This window comes from Molossus molossus, unplaced genomic scaffold (assembly GCF_014108415.1).
Source record: "Molossus molossus isolate mMolMol1 unplaced genomic scaffold, mMolMol1.p scaffold_m16_p_3, whole genome shotgun sequence".
Taxonomy (NCBI): domain Eukaryota; kingdom Metazoa; phylum Chordata; class Mammalia; order Chiroptera; family Molossidae; genus Molossus; species Molossus molossus.
In genome coordinates this window covers 118628536-118651450 of record NW_023425366.1, presented here as the reverse complement: position 1 = coordinate 118651450, position 22915 = coordinate 118628536, and the positions used below count along the sequence as shown (strand labels likewise).

The 22915-nt window shown below is 44.1% G+C and overlaps 2 protein-coding genes across 6 annotated transcripts in view; both read left to right on the top strand.

The window, feature by feature from the left end:
- The window catches only part of ZNF75A (zinc finger protein 75a), a 50028-nt gene that overhangs the window by 3152 nt on the left and 23961 nt on the right, over positions 1 to 22915 (top strand). Inside the window, exons 1-8 of one of the 5 annotated variants that reach the window (XM_036280284.1) lie at positions 5260 to 5685; positions 6837 to 7032; positions 7716 to 7807; positions 8096 to 8222; positions 9279 to 9370; positions 9663 to 9789; positions 12669 to 12779; positions 12964 to 14087. In XM_036280284.1, the coding sequence (XP_036136177.1) occupies positions 5275 to 5685; positions 6837 to 7032; positions 7716 to 7807; positions 8096 to 8222; positions 9279 to 9370; positions 9663 to 9789; positions 12669 to 12779; positions 12964 to 13643 (1836 nt within the window). In that variant the 5' untranslated portion in view covers positions 5260 to 5274 and the 3' untranslated portion in view covers positions 13644 to 14087. Of the gene's footprint in view, positions 1 to 5169; positions 5686 to 6836; positions 7033 to 7715; positions 7808 to 8095; positions 8223 to 9278; positions 9371 to 9662; positions 9790 to 12668; positions 12780 to 12934; positions 14088 to 22915 lie in introns of those variants that run through there. The other 4 variants (XM_036280287.1, XR_004961720.1, XR_004961719.1 and 1 more) reach the window with 4 other exon arrangements.
- On the top strand, positions 21286 to 22891 carry LOC118642491 (D-3-phosphoglycerate dehydrogenase-like). Its single transcript, XM_036280290.1, has one exon. It carries the CDS (start codon positions 21293 to 21295, stop codon positions 22889 to 22891), a length of 1599 nt encoding a protein of 532 aa, XP_036136183.1. The 5' UTR covers positions 21286 to 21292.

Genomic DNA, 22915 nt, shown 5'->3' with positions numbered 1-22915 from the left:
GTAGCTCAGCTCCCTCAAGTATTCCGTTCAGGTCCTCCTGGTGCTGCCCAATTCCATTTATTCCTTAGAAATATCCTACTCTAGATTAATTTCATGGTCCTCAATCCAGATATACAACATCATGGAAAGTAACAACTGCCGCTTTTTTCCATTCCAGGTGCTATGAAGAAAAAAAAGCATGTCAGAGAAATGAGGAAAATGATTGGTATTTTCAGTCATTTTTCCTCTCCTTTAGAAGAGAATGACTGACTGGCTTTCAGTCATTCCTCAACTACGTAGAATTCTCATACGCCTCTAATCTAGGATCCCAGAAGAGCCTAACTGTTAGTTTTCCTCTAACATGTGTTTCAAGAAGTGCTAACTGGTTTATGAAGCACTAAGATCAAGAAAGGATATCATAGTTAATATGGTGTGGAGGCTGTGAAAGGCTAAGATCAAGCAACCTTGTAAAAGAGGCAGCTATAACTAAGGTAGTACTAATTAATAATGAATAACTATTAGAAATGGAAAATAAAAAGAATATGTTTGTCAGCCAATAGTAGCAATATTAACTCCAGCCAGTCACCCAGCAAAAACACTCAGCCTGGCCCTGGCCAGTTTGGCTCAGCAGTGAGAGCGTTGGCCTGCAGACTGGAAGGTCACTGGTTCAATTCCCAGTCAAGGGCATGTACCTGGGATGCAGATTCAATCCACTGCCCTGGTTGGGGTCATTCGGAAGGCAACCAATTGATGTCTCTCTCTCTCTCTCTTTTTTTGATATGTCTCTTTCACATTGATGTTTCTCTCTCTATCCCTCCCTCCCTTCCACTCTATCTAAAAATCAATGGAAAAATATCCTTGGGTGAAGATTAACAGCAACAACAACAAAAAAACTCAGCCTGCTCTAGTAGTTGTGTAGCATCTCAAAGTAAATTCTGTGTATTTACTTTCATTACTTCCCGCCTGTGCATTCATCATTTCTCAAAACATGTTCAGGCAGGAGAAGGTGAAAGCGAAAGGAAAGATTCAAGGAACTTTTACGGGTTCCACAGCAAAAATAAGCAACTAGGGCATCAAATTCAACCAATGAAAATCATTAGTCGTCCTCATTCACTGTTCACCTTTTTTGTTTGTATGTTTTGGTTAATCCTCACCCGAGGATATTTTTCCATTGATTTCCAGAGAGAGTGGAAGGAGGGAGAGAGAGAGAGAAACATTGATGTGAGAGAGACACATCGATTGGTTGTCTCCCGCACAACCCGGACCTGAGCTGAGGATCAAACCGAAAACCTGGGTAATATGCCCTTGACCCGGAATTGAACCTGTGACTCTGGTCTGCTGCCATCGCTCTAACAGCTAAGCTAAACTAGCCAGGGCACTTCACCATTTTGTGCCTTGCTGCTGCTTTTTCTTTCACAGGGCCTCTTCTCCCACTTCCTTCTCTCCATCTTCCCTAACTCCCTACCCAAGCTATGAATCAGGCCTGCCAATGAAATCCAAAGGCATTGCTAGCAGAACTTCATTTATTCAATACGTTCCAGTCATATGCTCAGCTTTGGGCCAGCTGAGGAGGATCTCAATGCTAAGAACATCACTCTTCACTGGTTCTGGTTCTGAGACTGGAAACAATAATGACTTTTAAAGAAACTAAGTCCAACCCTGGCTGGTATGGTTCAGCAATTAGATCGTTGGCCTGTGGACCAGAGAGTCCCGGGTTCAGTTCCCGCCAAGGGCACGTAACTCGGTTGCAGTTTGTCTCCAGCCCGGTAGGGGTTGTGTGGGTGGCATCCAATGTGTCTCTCTCACATCGATGTTTATCTCTCTCTCTTCCTCCCTTTCTCCCTCCCGCTCTATATGAAGATAAATGCAAAAGTGTCCTTGGATGAGGATAAAAAAATAAAGAAACTTGATAGTCCCAACTTGATAGATTCTAAGGAACTGAAAATGCTTTGAAACATATGCAAGTGACAGGCAGATGCCTATAATTATTGCCTCTGTTTAATCCTTTTCTCACTCAAAAAGGATCATGATCTGTGCCTCAGGAATGTAACACCATTCTACCTAAAAGCAAAAGTAGTGTAATGGCCCTGTTAATGGTCTCTCATTTTCATTCCCACTTTAAACTTATCTCCAGATGAACTGCCCTGGAAAGAAGCTCCCTCAAAAACCTTCAAATAATGCTCGGGTACACACTCCATTAAATGCATTCTCTTCACTCCCATTCAAAGCAAACAGATCTACATAAACTTATTTTCTAACTTTCTTTCCCTAAATGTAGCCAAGTTACATTTAGTAAAAATACTAAAGATTCTACACTCTAATCTCTCCAGCTTTTCAAGGCTATGCTTTTACCTCACCCCAGTGATTTTCAACTTTTTTCATCTCGCGGTACACTTATTTACTAAAATTCTGCATCACACCAAAAATTGTATTATATTTTTTTGCTAATCTGACAAAAAAGGTATAATTTTGATTCATTTACGCCGAACAGCTATTGTGGTGCTGGCTGTTGTCATTTTAAAATTTGACAATCTAAGGGAAAAGAGGTCAGTATCCCTGATTAAATAGTCAGGTACTGCATGTTTAAAAATTCTTGCAGTGCACTGGCTGAAAATCGCTGCCTTAACCTCTGCTCACTCCCATCCCGTATAGTCTTTTATAATTTTCCGCAACCAAAGGTCAACTTCCATTTTCTTGGAATTTCTGTAGCCTTCAGCTTATGTCCTCCCTTTTCCTACCCTGTGTTATTGATATTCATGAAATTGCCTGAGTCCTGCCAGATTCCTTGATTCAAAGACACTGTTCTATTAACACTGGCTACACCTATTAGACTAAATAATTCCTTGACTGGTAGAGGCTGACACTGAAGACACTAGTAATTAGAACACAAACCGAAATACACAGGTTCCTTTAAATATGATTCAGTAGGATGTGGAATGCTCATCTTACTCAGGTAATTTGGCCAAACACTGCAGGTAACACGAGATGAAAAGAAGGTTCCCATTCTTCAGGAAGCATGCTGTAGTGAAAAAGGACCTAAATTACAGTCTAGGAGCTGCCGATGGTAAGTTATGTGACCCTGACAAGTCAGCTCTTAGCTCTCGATTTCTCTGTCACAGAGAACTATAAATGTAACCTATTTCATATATCTCACACGAAAAAAACAATTGTTGTGAGACGCACAGCCCAAAATAGGGTATTGCCCCCTCAGTGCCGTTGATCCTGAACGGAACAAAAAGGCCTCCTCCTTGAGGAGGTAAAAATGAGCCTGGGACGAAAACTCGGGCATGACCGGCGGGGCCAGGCCGGCCAAGGGCACTGACGGCGAAGACCTTAACTGGGCAGGACTCCCGAATACCTGGCAACCAGCCGCCCGTAGGCTAAGCAGAAATCACCCGGACGCGTAACGCCTCACAGAGCCAGGCCACGAGACGGCGACACTACGGTTTGAGCCGCGTGCAGGGCCCTTCTAGGCTCCGCAACCTGGAGACTCTGTGGCATATATTCTTCCGGGCGCCACTGTTGAACCAGTCCGGAGGCTGGTTCCTTCCGCGGAGCCAAGAACCGCGGCGCAGGCAGACGCAGCTGGGCTGCAAAGCCAGCCGGGAAGTGCTCCACTTCCACTTCCGGTTGCAGCGCGGGTTTCAGACTGCAGCCTAGAAAAGGCCCTAGGTGGGCGAGGCGTCCAGTAGGCCTGGTGGGACCTGCGCCTTAGATTCCGCCTATCTCAGGTCTGTGAACAGTGTCCAGCGGCCGAGAGTTGTGGCCCTTGCGCGGCAGCCGGAAGTGCGAATTGCGGTTGAGCCGGAGAATGAGGGAGCGGCCACCACGAAGCCCAGCTGTCTGAGGTAACCAAGAATCGGTTCTCTTTCGTCGTCGACTGCGGAGCCCCGGAGACCTGCCGGCCAGTGCTCGAGGCTGCTGCAAGGTGTTTGGAGGCGAGGCGCCATTTCTCGTGGCCGAGCGGCCAGAGCCTGCGGCCAGACTGTCTCCGGCGAGGCTGGCGGTCAGGCTCCGGAGGCCACTCTTCCTGCCCTTTGCGCAGATACCTCCGGAGCCTGCGGCTGGGGACGCTTCTACACTACTCGCTTACAAAAGTGCCCTCGAAGCCCGACTGCCCTCCGGAAATGTCCACGTTCCCGCCTCCGCTGGCTTGTTTGGAGGGGGCGGGGGGGCGGGCGGCGGCGGCGGCTGCTGACGTTACCCGACGGAGAACCGCAGTTTGGCGTCTTAGAGATCACTTTCTTGTGATGCAGAAGTTCTCCAGCCGGGGTGGGCAGCAAGGAGCCCGCCGTTTGTGAATACCGTAGCTTCCTGGAAAGAATCTCAGTGTCGGTTCTGCTGCATCACTTCAGGGAGAGTGGGCCCACAAGGCTCTTCATAGCCTCTCTTAGAAGTCTAAAAGGCCCTTGAAACGTAGTCAGGAGAAGGGTCAACTTAATCATCACCAATTGCCTTTCTCCAACTTGCCTTTTTACAACTTGGTTTTTGGACATTTTGTAAAGGAAGGTCGTCTGTGACTTTTCCTAGTTAAAGTAAACAGAAATTTAAAAATACAGTATAAATCTGTGTAGTGCCCTTCATACATCTTGCAAAGAAGAATGTTGAGCATCTAGTTACTTAATTGGGGAATTCTTTTTGAACAGAAAAGGCTACTTTTCCCCTAATTACTTTCCTTCTACTCTGGTTTCACTGCTTCAGCTCTCTTGCCAGTATTCATGCAAGTAAAGGAGAGTCTCAAATGTTCCACGAAGAGAAGGCTTCCATTATCACAAGAGATTGAAGGGTCATAGAGGTTGTGCCCTTTTCTTAAAAGTAGAAGACTAGGGTGATAATATTAAAATTTAAAAGAAGCTCAGTGTTCTCCTAATCTTTGACATGGGGAAGATTCAGTAGAAAGCACATCAACGAACTCTTTGAATAATCCCCAAACTCTTTGGAGCCAGTGGGTGCCAATTTTCTCACCCACCAACTTTTCCTGATGTATTATTTTCTTGTAAAGGTAAAGTCATCAATTGACATTTGTCTTCAATGAGCTGTGCTATAAATCAACTGAATAATGTAAAGAAAAGGAGAGAAACAAAGGGCCTGGTAGTTGATTTTAAAGAGAATTTTTCTCTCATAATAAGTAGCAAAATTCATGTGACTTTATTATTGACCCGCACTTTTTTTCTGCCCTCGGTGCCTTAGGAAGAAGATCCTTTTACTGATTTTATTCCAGACCAGATTGGGCCTCAGTTTGTCAAAGGTGGTACGGGTGTTGTGCCCAACACAGGAGCAACTGTTCCAGGCAGAATGATGATGGTAGATCTGAAGGTGGCTGAGTATTTGAACCCTCATATCAGGGCTCTGTGGGAGACCAAGGGACCTGTGACAGAGAGCTCCACTCAGAATAAGAAATATACTGCACAAACAGACAGTCTCAGTCCCGAGAGCTCTCGCCAACACTTCCGAAGTTTCCACTATCAAGAAGCAGCTGGACCCCGCGTGGCCGTTGGCCAACTTCAGGAATTATGCCGTCAGTGGCTGAGGCCAGACATACACTCAAAAGAACAGATCTTGGATCTGCTGGTGCTAGAACAGTTTCTGACCATTCTGCCCAGGGATACTCAGACCCAGATAAAGAAGCACCATCTCCAGAGCACTGAGGAGGCTGTGGCCTTGGTAGACCACTTGCAGAGTGAATCTGGTCAAACGAAGAATGGGGTGAGAAGAAAGATTCCTGATACATAAAATGACATGGAATGAAAGTGGATATATGGGGTTGGGGGCAGTTAATAGAGAAATGGGATGAATTGGATTGATGATCTCCTGTTGCTTTAGGCCATCTAAGGCAAGACTTGAAACCACAGACGTACAGCAATAGTCATTCCACAGGTTTTAGAGATTCTAGCAGAGACTTCCCTGGCCATAGAGAAAATTGCATTTTTCCCTCTTTGGAGCCAGGATGAATTGAGAGTAATAAGCCTAGTCTGGCTTGCCCTAGGAGATGTGTCTTATGTTCTAAGAAACAAAGGGCAATAGGAGTTGGAAAGGATGGGGCAGATCCAAAAAAGGGAGAACATACAGAGATGAAAGTAGAGAGGATAGTAAAGAGAAAGCCAAAAAAAAAACAGTAGGGAAGACTAGAGGAGACACAAAAAAAGGGAAACAGATTTAGAAGTCCCAAAAGCGTGGCTGAGAGAAGAAAGACACTGAGAGATTGTGTTCTTCACACCATAAGCAAGAGCCTCCACTGCCCTCCCTAAGTGGTTGGTCCTTGGCTCTACTTGCTTCAGTCCAGGGTATGCCCTTGGGCAGGTGGCAGCACATCAATTGGCTTCAAGCCTACTGTCAAGAAACACGGCAGGGGCATATGTTTGGTATCGAAATCATCTGGAAGGAGGTTGGAGCCAGAATCATTCCTCCTCCTCCATTTTATCCACATTTCCTGTAAAAACCTTTCCTACCCATGGAGAAAATCTAGTTGACAGGACAGTTAAATTTTTTAATCTTTTGAGAAAAGTATAAGATAAGAAATCACTGCAGCAGGGATCTAAGTGAAGAGAGAAATATTGTCAAGACAGCATGAGAACAGGTGGCCTACACTACCCTGCTAGTGGTCTAAGCTGGGCTGTATGCAGAGGGGTGGCAGTAGCCACATCTTTCTTCCTTTTATCCTAAATTTCCCAGATTTTGTGGCTAGTTCTTTGCGGAACATTGATGCCCCTAAATTATCTTTTTAAGTATTTTTGTAAAGTAATTTTGTTTAGTGTCTCACTCCTTCCACAATCTGGACTCTACGCTTTTTCCTCCCTCTACTAGCAGCCCCCATGCCTAAAGTAAGTTCTGGTAACAAGGGTGGAAATTATTTATAGGTTGCAGTCCCTGTGCTGGGAAAGGACACAGTACTCTTGGGAGAAACAGCAGAGACCCCAGGCTTCAAGCTGAAGCCAGCAAAGTCCCAGCCAGTGGGCAGGTCCCAGGATGAAGACTTTTGGAATGAATATCAGGATCTACAACAACAACTGAGCAGGAATACTCATAAAGAAACAGAGCCTATGTGTAAGAGGGGTAAGGAACTGCGTGATAATTTCTTTCTGCTGGGAACTGTGATAGTAATTTGTTCAGCCAGAACATTGTGAGCATTTTCTGGGTGCCCAGCTCTGTGGATGTGCAAATGCACCATGTTAGCAATTATGATTACCGCCCACACCTCCCACTCCCCACAGGTGGCGTTAGAATAGACCAGGTGTATGTGAAGGTGGGGATTGGCCTAAGGTACAGAAATGTCCAAACTAGAGGACCCTGGTAATAATACCATGAACACTGTTCCTTAGAAAAGTGTAAAGGTTTGGGCTACCCCATCCTCAAAACACAGAAGGAATTGGGATCACTGATGGGCTGTCAGTGGCAGTATGTGAACACAGTTGTGTACCAGGAAAATAAATAAATGATAGATAATACATCTTCTGTACACTGGAGTCCGTATTTCATTTTCAAGTCCGTTAAATTTTTCTTAACTGGGAACTAAATCATGAAAGGAAAATAAGGTTTTTGTTTTATTAATTTTGCTTATGAAAACTGGATAACCTGTTCTGGGAATTGATAGATTCTTGGTTCTTATTAACATTGATAAGGCCACTTCGCACTTGGTTTCCCATCTACTAAAATAATCAAGATTTTCTTTATTTAAGAAATGAGTTCAGGATGTACACAGAAGTGAGAAATTTTCTATGGTTCTCTTCCACCCACAGCTGTCCCTGCTCACCAGATCCTAGACTTTCCTGAGCAGACAAACACCAAAGACTGGACAGTGGCACCTCAGCTCATCTTGCCTGAGTCCCAGGTGAGCTGTGCTTTCAAGCTGTTTAGGGCTGCCTTTCCCTGCTGCCCATGACCTGTACCGCCCAGCAGGTGCTCAGAAGCATGTTAACCCAGATATTCTCCCTGTAGAACTGGACACCTCCCAGACTGTTTGCTGATCCCTTGCTTCCTTCCTTTCTGCCTTCTTAGTTTAAAAAAATAATGTGCTGTTAATTCCGTCAGTGCCTGGCCTACCATGCAGTTTATGGCTGGATGTTAGGGCTGCTTCTGCAGCGGCAGATACTGAGCTGAAGCCCATTCTTTTCTTTAGAGCTTATTGAAATTTGAAGAAGTGGCCGTATATTTTTCCCAGGAAGAATGGGAGTTACTGGATCCCAGTCAGAAGACACTCTACAATGATGTAATGCAGGAAAACTACGAAACTGTCATCTCTCTAGGTAAATATTCCTTCTTCCTTTTGTGTAGAAGTTGAGTAATCTGCAATATTCTTAGTTTACTGGGAAAGCACCCTGGTGAGAGAGTCTGTTCCAAGAGCTAGTTGGTTCTCAACTTGGTATAGGCAGGGGAAAGGTACGTTCAGATGATCTCAAACTTTTACTAAGTGTATATGCTCATTCCTTATCCTAAAATTCTCCACTCTCCCCTACTTTCCACTCTTTCCTACAAATCTGCTCTTTTATCTTTCCGTTCCCATAAATGGCACCACCATTTACCCCATATTTCAGTCCGGAATACCTGGTTCATCCTTTAGTCTGATCTTGCCATCATACCTCACTACTAATGCATCACTCGTTCTCTTGGCTCCACCTTTACATCATACCTAGTCTGAGTCCAATCAGGTCTTATTCTCTTGTTGTGTTGGCATTCTGGTCTTAGCCAGTGGCTTCTCTAACCAGCTTTGTAACTGGTTCCCCGGCTACCTCTCTTACCCTCCCATAGTCTATTTTCCACAAAGCAGTCAAGAGTCTTCAAAAAACCTCATGAGATCATGACAGTTCTCTGCTTCAAAACCTTATGGTCACTTTTCACATTTAGAATAAAATCTAAACTCCTTATGAGGCATGTAGGCCACTTCAAGATCTGGCCCCTACTCAACCTCCCTGCCACTTGTACCCTGGCTCCATCCTCTTTAGCCTCATTGGTCTTCTTGCTGTTTCTTGAACTTACTATGCTCATTTTTACCTTCCTACTTCCTTTACCGACACTGGACTCTCCCGTTTATTCAGACACCTCTAATTTTTGCCCAACTCAGAATAATTTATGTCATGTAAGGAAAAAATGAGATTTCCTCTTACTGACTTCACTCATGAAAACTGAGGACAGTCAATTTGGGAACTGGTTGTAGGGACTGATGACCACTTCTAGGTACCACATAACACTTATAAAGGAGTCCCACCTCTACTAAAAGAATCAGGATCTTGTATACTTTAGAAATGTGCTCAGGATGTTCATGGAAGCAAGAGAAATTTCCTAAGGCTCTTTTCCACCCACAGCTGTGCCTGCTCACCAGATCCTAGACTTTCCTGAGCAGACAAACACCAAAGACTGGACAGTGGTACCTGAGCTCATCTTGCCTGAGTCCCAGGTGAGCTGTGCTTTCAAGCTGTTTAGGGCTGCCTTTCCCTGCTGCCCATGACCCACACTGCCCAGCAGGTGCTCAGAAGCATGTTAGCCCAGATATTCTCCCTGTAGAACTGGACACCTCTCAGACTGTTTGCTGATCCCTTGCCTCCTTCCTTTCTGCCTCTCACTTGAAAAAAAAAAAAAATGTGCTATTAATTCCTTCAGTGCCTGGCCCACTATTAAGTTCATGGGCCAGTTGTTAGGGCTGCTTCTGCAGTGCCAGGTAATGAGCTGAAGCCCATTCTCTTTCTTAGAGTTTATTGAAATTTGAAGAAGTGGCTGTGTATTTTTCCCAAGAAGAATGGGAGTTACTGGATCCCAGTCAGAAGGCCCTTTACAATGACGTAATACAGGAAAACTATGAGACTGTCATCTCTCTAGGTAAAGATTCTCCCCTTCCCTTTGTATAGAAGTTGAGTAATCTGTCATGTTCTCATCTTACTTTTAATACTCCCCTGTAGGAGAGTCTGTTTCAGTAACTAGTTGGTTCTCAACTTGATGGTTTTTGCAGAGGAAAGGTGTGTATCCAGATCACCTGAGTGCTTTTTCCAAATACGCATTTCTTATCCCACATAGAATTCTGAGTCTCTTTCCCTTCTTTCCCTCAAACCTACTCTTACATATTTTTCATCTCAGTAAAGAGCAACTTCGTTCACTCAGTAGCTCAAAGCAAGACACATAGTCATCCTTTTCCATTATCTTGTCATCATACCCCACTACTAAGGTATCACTATTCTCATGGTTCCATCTTCACAGTATAGTCTGAGTCCAACCATGTCTCATCCTCTTGCTTTGTTAGCATCTTGGTCTAAGCCAGTATCATCTCAAACCAGGCTGCCTTAGTAGCTTTTTAATTGGCTCCTGCTGCCAACATTCTTGCCCTCCCATAGTCTGTTTTCTATGCAGCAGCCAGTCTTTAAAACCGGATCAGATTATGACATATCTGTGTTTTAAAACCTTATGATGACTTTTTACCACATTAAGAATAAAATCCAAACTTTTCCTTACCAAGGTGCTCAGTACCCTTCAAAATCTGGTGTCTTCTCCCTTTTCTGCCTTCATCTTCTACCACTTGTGCCCTTGTTCAGTTCTCTCTCTCTCTCTCTTTTCTAATCCTCACCTGAGGATATTTTTCCATTGATTTTCAAATAGAATGAGAGGGAGGGAGAGGGAGAAAGAGAAACATTGATATGAGACAGACACATCGATTGGTTGCCTGCTGCACAACCCCAACCAGGGCCAGGGATCAAACTGCAACCCAGGTACGTGCCCTTGACCGGAATCAAACCTGCGACTTTTTGGTGCGTGGGCTGATGCTCTAGCCGCTGACCTGAACCAGCCAGGGCTTGTTTAGTTCTCTGTAGCCACAGTAGTCTTGTCTCATTTTTTTGTTTTTTTTAATTTATTGATTTTAATTTTTTTTTTTTTTTTTATCCTCACCCGAGGATAGTTTTCCATTTTTTGTACAGATAGAGCGGGAGGGAGAGAGAAGAAGGGAGAGAGAGAGAGAAACATCGATGTGAAGGGACACATCGAGTGGCTGCCACCCGCACGACCAACCAGGGCCAGGGACAAACTGCAACCGAAGTACGTGCCCTCAGCGGGAACCGAACCCGGGTCTCTCCGGACCGCAGGCCGACGCTCTAACCGCTGAGCCAAACTGGCCAGGGCTAATTTATTGATTTTAGAGAGAGAGAGGATGTGAGGAGGGGGGAGAGAGAAACATTGATACGTTGTTCCATTTATTTATGCATTCACTGATTGATTATTGTATGTGCCCTGACTAAGGATTGATCCTGCATCATTGGTATATCAGGACAAGGCTCTAACTAACTGAGCTATCTGGCCAGGGCTTCTTCTGTTTTTTGAACTTGTCTTGCTCATTTCTACTTTACCCTTTCCTCTACCTGGCACACTTTCTGCCATATGGCAAAAGTTGCACCTTTCATTCTGCTCAAATATCATTTTCTCAAAGAAGCCTTCCACAAAGCCAAATCTCAAATAGCTTCACAGAAGCAGAATCTCATTTTTTTAAATCTTCACCTGAGGATATTTTTCCATTGATTTTTTTTTTTTTAGATACAGTGGGAGGAAGGGAGAGAGACACATCGATTGGTGGCCTACCACACGACCCCAACCAGGGCTGGGGATCAAACCCACAACTGAGGTACAGACCGTTGACTGGGAATCGAACCCATGACTCTTTGGTCCACGACTAACACTTTAACTGCTGAGCCAAACTGGCCAGGGCCAGAAGCAGAATTTTAAATGCTCTTGTACCCTCTTCAGTTTGTTTGTTTGTTTTTATTACTTTTTTTAGAGAGAGAGAGAGAAATATTGATGTGAGACAGAAACATTGATTGGCTGCCTCCTGCACACCCCCCACTGGGAATTGACCCCCGAAACCCGGGCATGTGCACTGACCAGGAATCTAATTGGGACCTCTCGGTCCATGGGATGGTGCTCAATCCACTGAGCCACACTGGCTGGTTACCCTCTTAAGTTTTTTAAAAAACTTTGATCACTTCTTGATATTTTGTTTGTCTGTTTATTGATATTTTATTGTTTCAGTCTCCCACTAGAAGTTAAGTTCTATGAGATTAGGAGTTTTAGGCTTTTTCACCACTGTATTCCTATTTCACTGGAAAGTGTCTGATATGTCATAGCCAGTTAATACATATTTGTTGAAAGATTGAATAAAGAATACTTACCATACTTGGAAATTTGTATTTAGAAAAAGTCCCCTAAATGATGCTGATCTGTTTTTCCAACTGGATATGAACCAGTGAGCTATAGGAATTATAGAAATCTTTCCTAGTAGTTTCTGGTGCTCAAGAACAAAATAAAAGGTTACTATAATTATGACAGGAATCACTTGTGCATGTGATTCCCAACCTACTGACCTTTACTTTGGCTCTGCTAGACCTGGTCTTATTCAGAGTTTTAAAGAGTTCATAGGACTCTGAAACCTCTGGAGTTTTATTCCAACTTGGTCAGGTGTTCAGTTATTAGTGTCAGAAGACAGGGAACGTACACAAGATATCTATGACCTATATCCTTTCCATCGCTCAAGCTAGGTTTATTTCTCAGGGTGTACTTCGCATATCAACCTACAGATAGAGTGTAGTATAAAACATACCTGACACGAGAATCTAATCATTTAACCATTTCGGGATAACAACTTTTAAGTGTTCTTTACTTTTACTGGAATTAATGAACCATTGTTACCAGTTCTTGACCTCAGTTTTTCTGTTTCACAGCCATATTTGTGCTCCCCAAACCTAAAGTGATCTCCTATCTGGAACAAGGGAAAGATCCATGGGTTCAAGAATCCACAGAGCTCATGGACAGTCCTGGAGAGCTGCCTATAGGTAAATACACTATGGGAAGAGGAGAAATGTGCTTTAATAGGAATCTTTGCAAGGCCTTAACGTTTTAAGATTCTACTTATCTGTTTATTACAGATTCATTGATCTTTGATTTTTTTTTCTCTCCATTCCTGTGGTTTTCTCGCTCTGCCATTCAGTTGGCTGATTGTCATATTAATTCCAACAGGGTTAAAGCTCAAAAATGACACTGAAAATCATCAGCCTATATGTCTTTCTGGCTTAGAATTACAAGCACCTGGAGACATAATATCAAAAAAGTCCAGAGTGAAAGTTCCCCAGAAAACCACAGTCAAAGAAAATCATGGTGATATGCACAGGGTGGGGAAATGGCACCAAGATTTTCCAGTGAAGAAAAGAAAGAAACTTTCAACCTGGAAACAAGAGCTGCTGAAACTTATGGATCGTCACAAGAAAGAACGTGCAGGAGAGAAGCCTTTTAAATGCCACGAATGTGGGAAAAGCTTCAGAGTTAGCTCTGATCTTATTAAGCACCAAAGAATTCACACTGAAGAGAAACCATATAAATGTCCACAGTGTGATAAGAGATTTAGATGGAGTTCAGATCTTAATAAGCACTTAACAACACACCAAGGAATAAAACCATATAAATGCTCATGGTGTGGGAAAAGCTTCAGTCAAAATACAAATCTCCACACACATCAAAGAACTCACACTGGAGAGAAGCCCTTTACGTGTCATGAATGTGGAAAAAAATTCAGCCAAAACTCTCACCTTATTAAACATAGGAGAACCCACACAGGTGAGCAGCCTTATTCCTGTAACGTATGCAGAAGAAACTTCAGCAGGAGATCAAGCCTTCTTAGGCATCAGAAACTCCACCAGTGAAGGGAAGCTTGTCCAGTGTCTTCAGTCTGAAGAAATTCACCAAGTAGAGTTTGACACTAAAGTTCATGAAAAAATACAAAATTATGAAGCATGAATTTTTATCAGTGGAATATTGTAAAGAAAGGAATCAAATTTAACTCTGCAGGGGGGTGCATTAAAGTTGTGCTGCTTACTGTTTTTACTTATAACCTGTAGGGAATTCCTTAGCAAGATCTGTGTTTAGGAACATTCAAAAAGTGGAAAAAGCTGCTTTAGGGTTTTACCTCCCAAAATAATCAAATTCAGCTTCAAATAGCAAATGAAGCCATTAATCAAACAGGTCTTCTGTGGTCACAGAAGTAAATAATGTTGGGTTTGGGGTTTTGTTTTGTTTTGCCTTGGCCAGTTTGGCTTAGCAATTAGAGCATTGGCCCATGGACCAAATAGTTGAGGGTTTGATTTCAGTCAAGGACATGTACCTGGGTTGCAGTTTGATCCCCAGCCCTGGTCAGGATCTATGTGTCTCTTACATTGATGTTTCTCTCTCTCATCCTTTCTCCCACTCTGTCTGAAAGTCAATGGAAAAATATCCTCAGGTGAGGATAAAAAAAAGAAATAGTGTTAGTTTTTCATTGCTCCCCCCAGCCACTCTTTATTTTTTTAGTCCTCACCCGAGTATATTTTTCCATTGATTTTTTGTTTGTTTGTTTGTTTAGATAGAGTGCGAGGGAGGGAGAGAGAGAAGAGGGACATCAGTTGGCTGCCTCCCGCACAACCCTGACCAGGGCTAGGGATTGAACCTGCAACCCAGATACAGGCCCTTGACCCAGAATCGAACCCTTGACTCTTCCGTCCATGGCTGGTGGCTCTAACTGCTGAGCCAAACCATCAGGGTAACCCCAGTCACTCAAATACATGTGATAGAAACATTTGTAGCGTGGTCTTCCAAAACAAAAAGCAAAAATATGCTCGTTCAATTGTATATTATTGTTTTCAAGGTAGCAGGCTTAACAATTTCAGTAGTCTTATGGGGCAGAAACAAAGTCTAATGTAAAGTTTTTTAACAACCTAATTGTGAGTTTTTTTCTTGAGCTTTTTAGCAACTTTAGTTCTCTCTTTTTTTTTTACCTTCACCCGAGGACATTTTTGCATTTATCTTCAGATAGAATGGGAGGGAAAGAGGAAGAAAGAGAGAGAAACATCGATGTGAGAGAGACACCCGAGCGGTTGCCACCCACATGACCTCAACCAGGACCGGGGACAAACTGCAACTGAGGTACATGCCCTTAGCGGGAACTGAACCCGGGACTCTCTGGTCCGCGGACCAACGCTCTAACTGCTGAGCCAAACCGGCCAGGGCAGCTCTTGAGGCATATTAGCACAAAATTTACTTTGATGAAATCATGTTTACTTCACCACTAAGGAATCTGCCAGATAACTAATAATGCACTATCTTATGTCTCTCATTTGGTGTTTGTAAAAAGAAAAACATTCTAATGAGATTATATGAAAACGGGTTGGAATTTTTAGCCATGGAATAACATATTAGATGTAAAGAATTTTCTGCAATAATAGAAATTAGACTGTTTCCTCATAATGTCAATAGGATAAAATAGCCATAAAAATTAGCACTTTCCTGAGGCCTAAAAGAAATGTAATGGAGTCCAGAATTAACTTCTCAGGATTTTGTTTGCTTTTTCATTTGGCTTTTGTTACTAAGAATCAGGAGAGATTTGTGTGTCTGGGAACTGGAGTGTGTGCTACAGGCAGGATCCTGTGGTTTACTGTGCATGGTGATCTACGAATCCATACAGCAGGAGACAGGTTTCCAAAAGGAATGTTTTGGGAACTGATGGAGAGTGGTTAGCAAAAGTGAGTTATCTACATCCATATTTGTTGTCGTACACTGTAAGCTATTAGGTAGGGTCTACCTATATCAGTTTTCTTCAGCATTTAGCAGTAGTCTTAAGTGATATTTGATAGACTGCTGAAATCTTTATGCTGTGAGTATTCTTATAATTCACCCTTTATCTGTTTTTACCTTTGACTCAGATGTGTTCTTGGTAGAGCTTTTAGGTAGTATCAGGAAAGGGATTAAATTATCTGTTCCAAATCTATTATTTTATAAATGAGGAAGTTAAGGCACAAAAAGACATAGGGACTTATTCAGAACCTCATAGATAGTGGGTCTTTTGGTTGTCATTTAGCTTCTTCAGTCAGGCCTAAAGACAGGCTTATCAGGATTTTGTGTGTTATCTCTGCAGAGCCAGCCTAGATGATGTATCTATTTCTAGTTTATAAAACATTCCTGTTTCTTGATTGGTTACTGAAACACTTTAAGTCTTCGATTTCCTAGAAAACACTCACCTCAGAGTTGATCTGGGGATTACAGGGATTGATGAAAGAAGAGCACCTACCAGCCTGGCCAACAGTAGATGCTCAATCAATGTGCATTTCTTTCCCTTTTTCTTCCTCCTCAGATATGTTGGTTGGACTGAAATACATTTAAGGAGCAGATGCATTTGTGGCTCTTGCAGTTTCTTTCAGGAGCTGAGCACTGGTGGTGGTGGTTATGCTGAATTGATTTGGTTCATGGCTTCAGTGTTTTTTTGGTGTAAATCATCTGAGGTTTGGTCTGGCTCCTTCAGTGGGAGTTAGTTTCTTTTCCAAGTTGAACTACACCAACTATTCTTAAGCACACCCAGCTTTGAAGCTCTGGTCTGAGTAGCTCTTATCCAACACCCTCAGCCTTAGACCCCTGGGACTCTGTCTCATCTCCCAAGATACACGTGGAATTCTTCCAAGATACATAATTTATTTCTGTTACAGATGTTTCTCCTTTTCCTTAACTTCCTCCTGATCCCACCCCCCACCCCGCCAGCATTGTTTTCTATGTCTATTAGTTATGCATATAAGTTCTTTGGTTTATCTCTTCTCTCCCCCCATGTGGATTTCTTATTGGCAGTACATTCATTCATGCACTTAATTTAATGATGGCCTATTATGCGCCTAGGCACTATTCTAGACCAAGGATATAGTAGTGAACAAAAGAGAAAAAAATGCATGCCTTCTTGGAGCTTGTATTCTATTGAACAATAAAATGGAGAATGATTATGCTTTTCTACTCCTTGTAGTTAGTTAGACAAGGTCATCAGGTCATTTTGTTCAGTGGGTTGTTAGCAAAAGCCTCACTTCTGGGCTAAAGCATTTATTTGTTGGTGCAAGATTGTAGTGCTCTTTCTTCCTGCCTCAATCATGGAAATACATAGAGAGAGGAGCCATGAAATCAGACCAGTCTAGATGCTTAGTCCCATACATGATGGGTCAGCTGTTCTAATGAGTCCCCCAGACCAATAATGGACTTTGAGGAGTCAAGAAATAAACTTTAGTGTTTAACCACTGAGATGTGTGCTGTGTGTTTCTGCAGTATAACCTGGCCTGTTTTAATAGAGGCGGCTCTTCAACTACAATTCTGGGGCTTTTTTTTTTTTTTTTTCATTCTACTTTGCCCTTGGTTCTCAGGAAACATCTAGCTTCCTCCAGATGTTCCACTAAACTGATGTAATACTGATGGAGACACTTAGGAATTTACAAGGCTGGGGGTGAAAAGAAAAAGAAAAATAAATAAAACAACCTGGCTGGTGTGGCTCAAAGGATTGAGTATCGTCCCGTGGACTGAGAGGTCGTGGTTTGATTTCCAGTCAGGGTACGTGCCTGGGTTGCAGGATTGATCCCCAGTAGGGGACATGCAGGAGGCAGCCAATCGATGTTTCTCCCTCACGTTGATATTTCTATCTCCCTTTCTCTAAAAAATCAGTAAAAACATTTTTTAAATATAAAATGAAGACTAGATGAGGTTAAAGAGAAATTAATTACTTATCAAGGAACATATCCTGGGGAGGTTGTTCATATGAATAAGGCAGCCTTCTACCTCTAGCCTTATTCCTTTTTCCCTGTTTGTTCCCTTGTACACCACTGCCCCATGTGCACAAGATGTGTTTCTGTTGTTCAGTGGGGTAGGAAGAGGGTAGAGTTTGCCTTTCATTCTTCATGTGAGTACAGTAGTGTTTTTTTTATTTTTATCCTCACCTGAGGACATTTTTGTGCTTCAGATAGAGTGGGAGAGGGAGGAAGAGAGAGAGAGAGAGACATTGAGGTGAGAGAGACACATCAAAGAGTTGCCACCCACACGGCCCCAGTCGCGGCCAGGGACAAACTGCAACCAAGATACATGCCCTGAGCGGGAACTGAACCCAGGACTCTGTGGTCCACAGGCCAGTGCTCTAACCGCTGAGCTAAACCTGCCAGTACAGATTTCAAAGAATGGTTTGAACTTTCCCTATGTGCCTCAAAAAATGGGGCATATGGCAGAAGCAAATTCTACACCCATATTGGTATATAAAGGAGGTGGCTGTTCTTCCTGGACTAAGAGATGACAGTTGGGAAGAAGCTTGAGCAGGAAAGCAAGAGTAGAACACTTTAGTTGGGGAGTAAGAAGCCTCCAGTGGGAACATCCTAGCTTAGCCAAAAGCCAGCAGCACAATGTCTCAAATTTGGGGTGGACATGTGGAAGTTGGAAGAAGGAACTTGTGTAGCCTCATCGCAGAGATAAAAGCAGATTACTAAAAAAAATAAAAATCTATTGCTCTGGCTGGGTAGCTCAGTTGGTTAGAGCACCATCTTGATATGCCAAGGTTGTGGGTTCAGTCCCTGTCAGGGTACAAACAAGAAACAACCAGTGGCCCTGGCCAGTTTGGCTCAGCGGTTAAAGCGTCGGCCTGTGGTCCAGAGAGACCCGGGTTCGGTTCCTGCTAAGGGCATGTACCTTGGTTGCAGTTTGTCCCCGGCCCTGGTTGGGTCGTGTGGGTGGCAACCACTCGATGTGTCCCTTTCACATCGATGTTTCTCTCTCTCTCTCTCTCCCCCTCCCACTCTATCTGAACAAAAAAATGGAAAAATGTCTTCGGATGAGGATAAGAAAAGAAAAGAAAGAAACAACCAGTGGATGCATGAGTAAGTGGAACAATAAATCAATGTCTGACCCCACCTCTCTCTCCCTTTCCTCTCTTGCTCAAATTAATAAATAAAAAAATGTAGTGAGACTTATTTTAAAAATGAAATCTGAGACATGACCCTATGTTCAGTCTCTAATATTAGTATTAAAGTTCTCACAAATATGCCCTCCATACCCAAACGGTTTAAGACAAACCAGAAGGTGCTTTATTTTATTCTGTTCAGATAACAATCTTACAGTGTCTCCAATGTTGGCTTCTGAACACTGCATTATTGACCCAGGCTAGCCCCCAAATACTCAACCCTTCTCTGCCCTGGTCTAAGTGGCCAATGTGCTGGGCACATCCCAAACCCAGAATTTTCCCCATCATCAAGTGGACTCTGGAACATCAAGCTGAACATGAGAACCTCAGCTATCTTTTACGTGGAGAGCAACGACAGAAGGAGAACTTGGAATCAAACTAAGACTTCTGGGGTTTCTGTCAGTTTTTTGGAACAGTGAGAACAGTTCAATTCCCCTGGAGCGCTTAAGAGGAAGGATGCTAAGCAGCCTTACAAAAGATTTGAGTTTCATAAAAGATTTTTTAAAGCATTCACTGAGTCACTCCATTGACAAGTGCTTACTGAGTGCCTCCAGTTTCTACTCTCATGTATAATGGATCAAGGCTATCTGTTAACTTTTCTCTTTAGGACTTTCCCTTTAGTGTTTACAGTGGATTATTTGCTGAAGTTCTCACATTTCTTTCTCTTGTTAGAGTCTCTGAAGTGTCCTTAAGTAGGAAATGTTGAAGTTTTACCTACACTCTATTTCTAGGGTTCTTTCCAAACAAGCACACAAGCATATGTTACTGAATTTTTTCTATACTTGTCACTTCTATAGTTTCTTTTTTGTGTGGGTTCAGTGGGGAGCAAGCCCGAAGCACCATTTGACACATCTACCAACCTTGTTTTATGTGTAGGGTTTCCTTCCTGTGTGAATTCTGTGATAGGCAGTGATACTGGGCCACACTGAAGTGCTGTCTTCCTGTGTGGTACACCCATATCTGATAATTCTTATACTTCACTTAAAGCAGTTCCCCTATCTACCTCTTGTGAGAGGAATTAAGCAAGTAAATTCTTGTCTTCTGTTGAGGTTCAGATTTAGGAAAACAATCAGAATCACTTCTCATTTCTACCACAGTAGAATGATGAATATAGCACCATATCTTAGCACTAACACAAAAAGATTAAGCTTTATAGTATTTGGATACACTGCACCTTTAAGGAAAAAATTAGGGAACTTACTGTTGAATTTTTTTAAACGAATGGGTACATTTCCAACATAATTTTCACACTAAGCATTTGTCCATGATTTGTACAAACAACTGAATAGTTTCAAAGCAATTGAAAAAAACAAAATGAAGAATTTTTAATGTTCATGAAGAGAAAAGTAAAATATTTTTAACTTTAGAAAAACCTTAAATTAGAAAAGGTAGTAGCTTAAGGAATAACAGTTTCTTACACAGAGGAGTTAGGAAAATGGTTTTTTAAAATGTTTCTTCACACTTCAACTATAGTGAGTAAGCATAAAGCTACTTATTTTCATAAAAGGAGAAGCTCACATTTGCAGTCTTACTCTTTGAGTTAAGAGGCACTCCTACAGCCCTGGCCAGGGTAGCTAAGCTGATTAGAGCTTGTCCCGTGCACCAAAGGGTTGTGGGTTTGATTCCCAGTCAGGGCACATACCCAGGCTGCACAGGGCACACACCCAGGTTGCAGTTTTGAATCCCTGTCGGGGTGCAAAGAGGAGGTAACCAACTGATGTTTCCTACATCAAAGTTTCTCTCGCCCTCTCTCTTCCTCTCTTTTTTAAAAATAAATTTATTGGGCCTGGCTGGTGTGGCTTAGTGGTTGGGCATCAACCCATGCACCAAAAGGTTGCCAGTTCAATTCCCAGTCAGGGCACATGCCCAGGTTGTTGGCCGGATCCCCAGTGTGAGGGGCAGGCAGGAGGCAGTCAATCGATGTTCTCTCTCATAGATGTTTCTATCTCTCTCTCCCTTCCTCTCTCTCTAAAATCAATAAAGAAAACAAAAGCAACTGAGGACTACATGTTCTCAGCCATTGTTTAAATAAATAAGTTTATTGGGGTGACATTGGTTAATATAATAGGTTTCAGGTGTGGGTTTCTATGTTATAAAATATGAATATTGCACTGTATGTCCACCACCCAAAGTCAATCTTCTGTCACCATATATTAGGCTCCCTTCCTCTCTCTAAAATCAATAAAAACAAATACTCAGGTGAGGATTAAAAAATAAATAAGAGGCACCCCTACAATATTCTCCTCTTTGGTGTCTGCAAAGCTTCCACATTTTAAAATCCAAACTTGCCCAAGGGCCATCTCCTGCATGCCCCCCTCCCTGGGGATTGGGCTCACAACCTGGGCATGTGCCCTGACCAGGAATCAAACCAGTAACTTCTTGGTGCAGGGGTTGCTGTTCAACCATTGAGCCACACCGGCTGGGTTCATGATAGACATTTAAACATAAGTGCTCTGAGAAGTCCTCCCAAAACAAAACATCAATGTGACACAAGCCCGGCCTCCCGAGCAGCAGCTTCTCGGCTTAGGTGTTTCTGCCCAGGGAGAGCAGTCAATCCCTAGGCCGGCTCCAGCAATGGCCTTTGCAAGTCTACAGAAAGTGCTCATCAGTGATAGCCTGGACCCTTGCTGCCGGAAGATCCTGCAAAATAGAGGGCTGCAGGTCGTGGAGAAGCAGAACCTGAGCAAAGAGGAGCTGATAGCCGAGTTGCAGGACTGCGAAGGCCTGATTGTCCGCTCGGCCACCAAGGTGACCGCTGATGTCATCAACGCAGCAGAGACGCTCCAGGTGGTGGGCAGGGCCAGCACGGGCATGGACAACGTGGACCTGGAGGCCGCCACGAGAAAGGGCATCCTGGTCATGACCACCCCCAATGGGAACAGTCTCAGCGTTGCGGAGCTCACCTGTGGGATGATGTGTCTGGCCAGGCAGATTCCCCAGGCGACGGCTTCGATGAAAGATGGCAAATGGGAGCGGAACAAGTTCATGGGCACCGAGTTGAATGGAAAGACCCTGGGAATTCTTGGCCTGGGCAGAATCGGGAGAGAGGTGGCCATCCGGATGCAGTCCATTGGGATCAAGACTGTAGGGTACGACCCCATCATTTCACCAGAGGTCTCGGCTTCCTTTGGTGTTCAGCAGCTGCTCCTGGAGGAGATCTGGCCTCTCTGTGACTTCATCACCATACACACCCCTCTTTTGCCCTCCACGACGGGCCTGCTGAACGACAACACCTTTGCCAAGTGCAAGAAGGGGGTGCGTGTGGTGAACTGTGCCCGCGGAGGGGTCATGGACAAAGGCGCCCTGCTGCAGGCCCTGCAGTCGGGCCAGTGCGCCGGGGCCACGCTGGACGTGTTCACCGAGGAGCCACCACGGGACCGAGCCTTGGTGGACCATGAGAACGTCATCAGCTGCCCCCACCTGGGTGCCAGCACCAGGGAGCCCCAGAGCCGCTGCAGGGAGGTGATCGCTATCCAGTTCGTGGACATGGTGAAGGGCAGAGCCCTAGCAGGGGTTGTAAATGCCCAGGCCCTTACCAGTGCCTTCTCTCCACACACAAAACCTTTGATTGGTCTGGCAGAAGCTCTGGGGACACTGATGCGAGCCTGGGCTGGGTCCCCCAAAGGGACCATCCAGGTGGTAACACAGGGTACATCCCTGAAGAATGCCGGCAACTGCCTCAGCCCCGCAGTCATTGTCGGCCTCCTGAAAGACGCTTCCAATCACGCGGACGTGAACTTGGTGAACGCCAAGCTCCTGGTGAAGGAGGCTGGCCTCAACGTAACCACCTCCCATAACCCTGCTGTGCCGGGAGAGCAAGGATTCAGGGAAGGCTTCCTGAGTGTGGCCCTGGCAGGTGCCCCTTACCAGGCTGTGGGCTTGGTCCAGGGCACCACACCTGTGCTGCAGGCACTCAACGGAGCTGTCTTCAGACCAGAAGTGCCTCTCCGCAGGGGTCTGCCCCTGCTCCTGTTCCGGGATCAGCCCTCCAACCCTGCCATGCTGCCTACCATGATTGGGCTCCTGGCAGAGGCAGGCGTGCAGCTGCTGTCCTACCAGACCTTGGTGGTGTCAGATGGGGAGACATGGCACGTCATGGGCATCTCCTCCCTGCTGCCCAGCCTGGACGCCTGGAAGCAGCACGTGACCGAAGCCTTCCAGTTTCACTTCTAACCTTGGGGCTCACCAGGCCCAGCC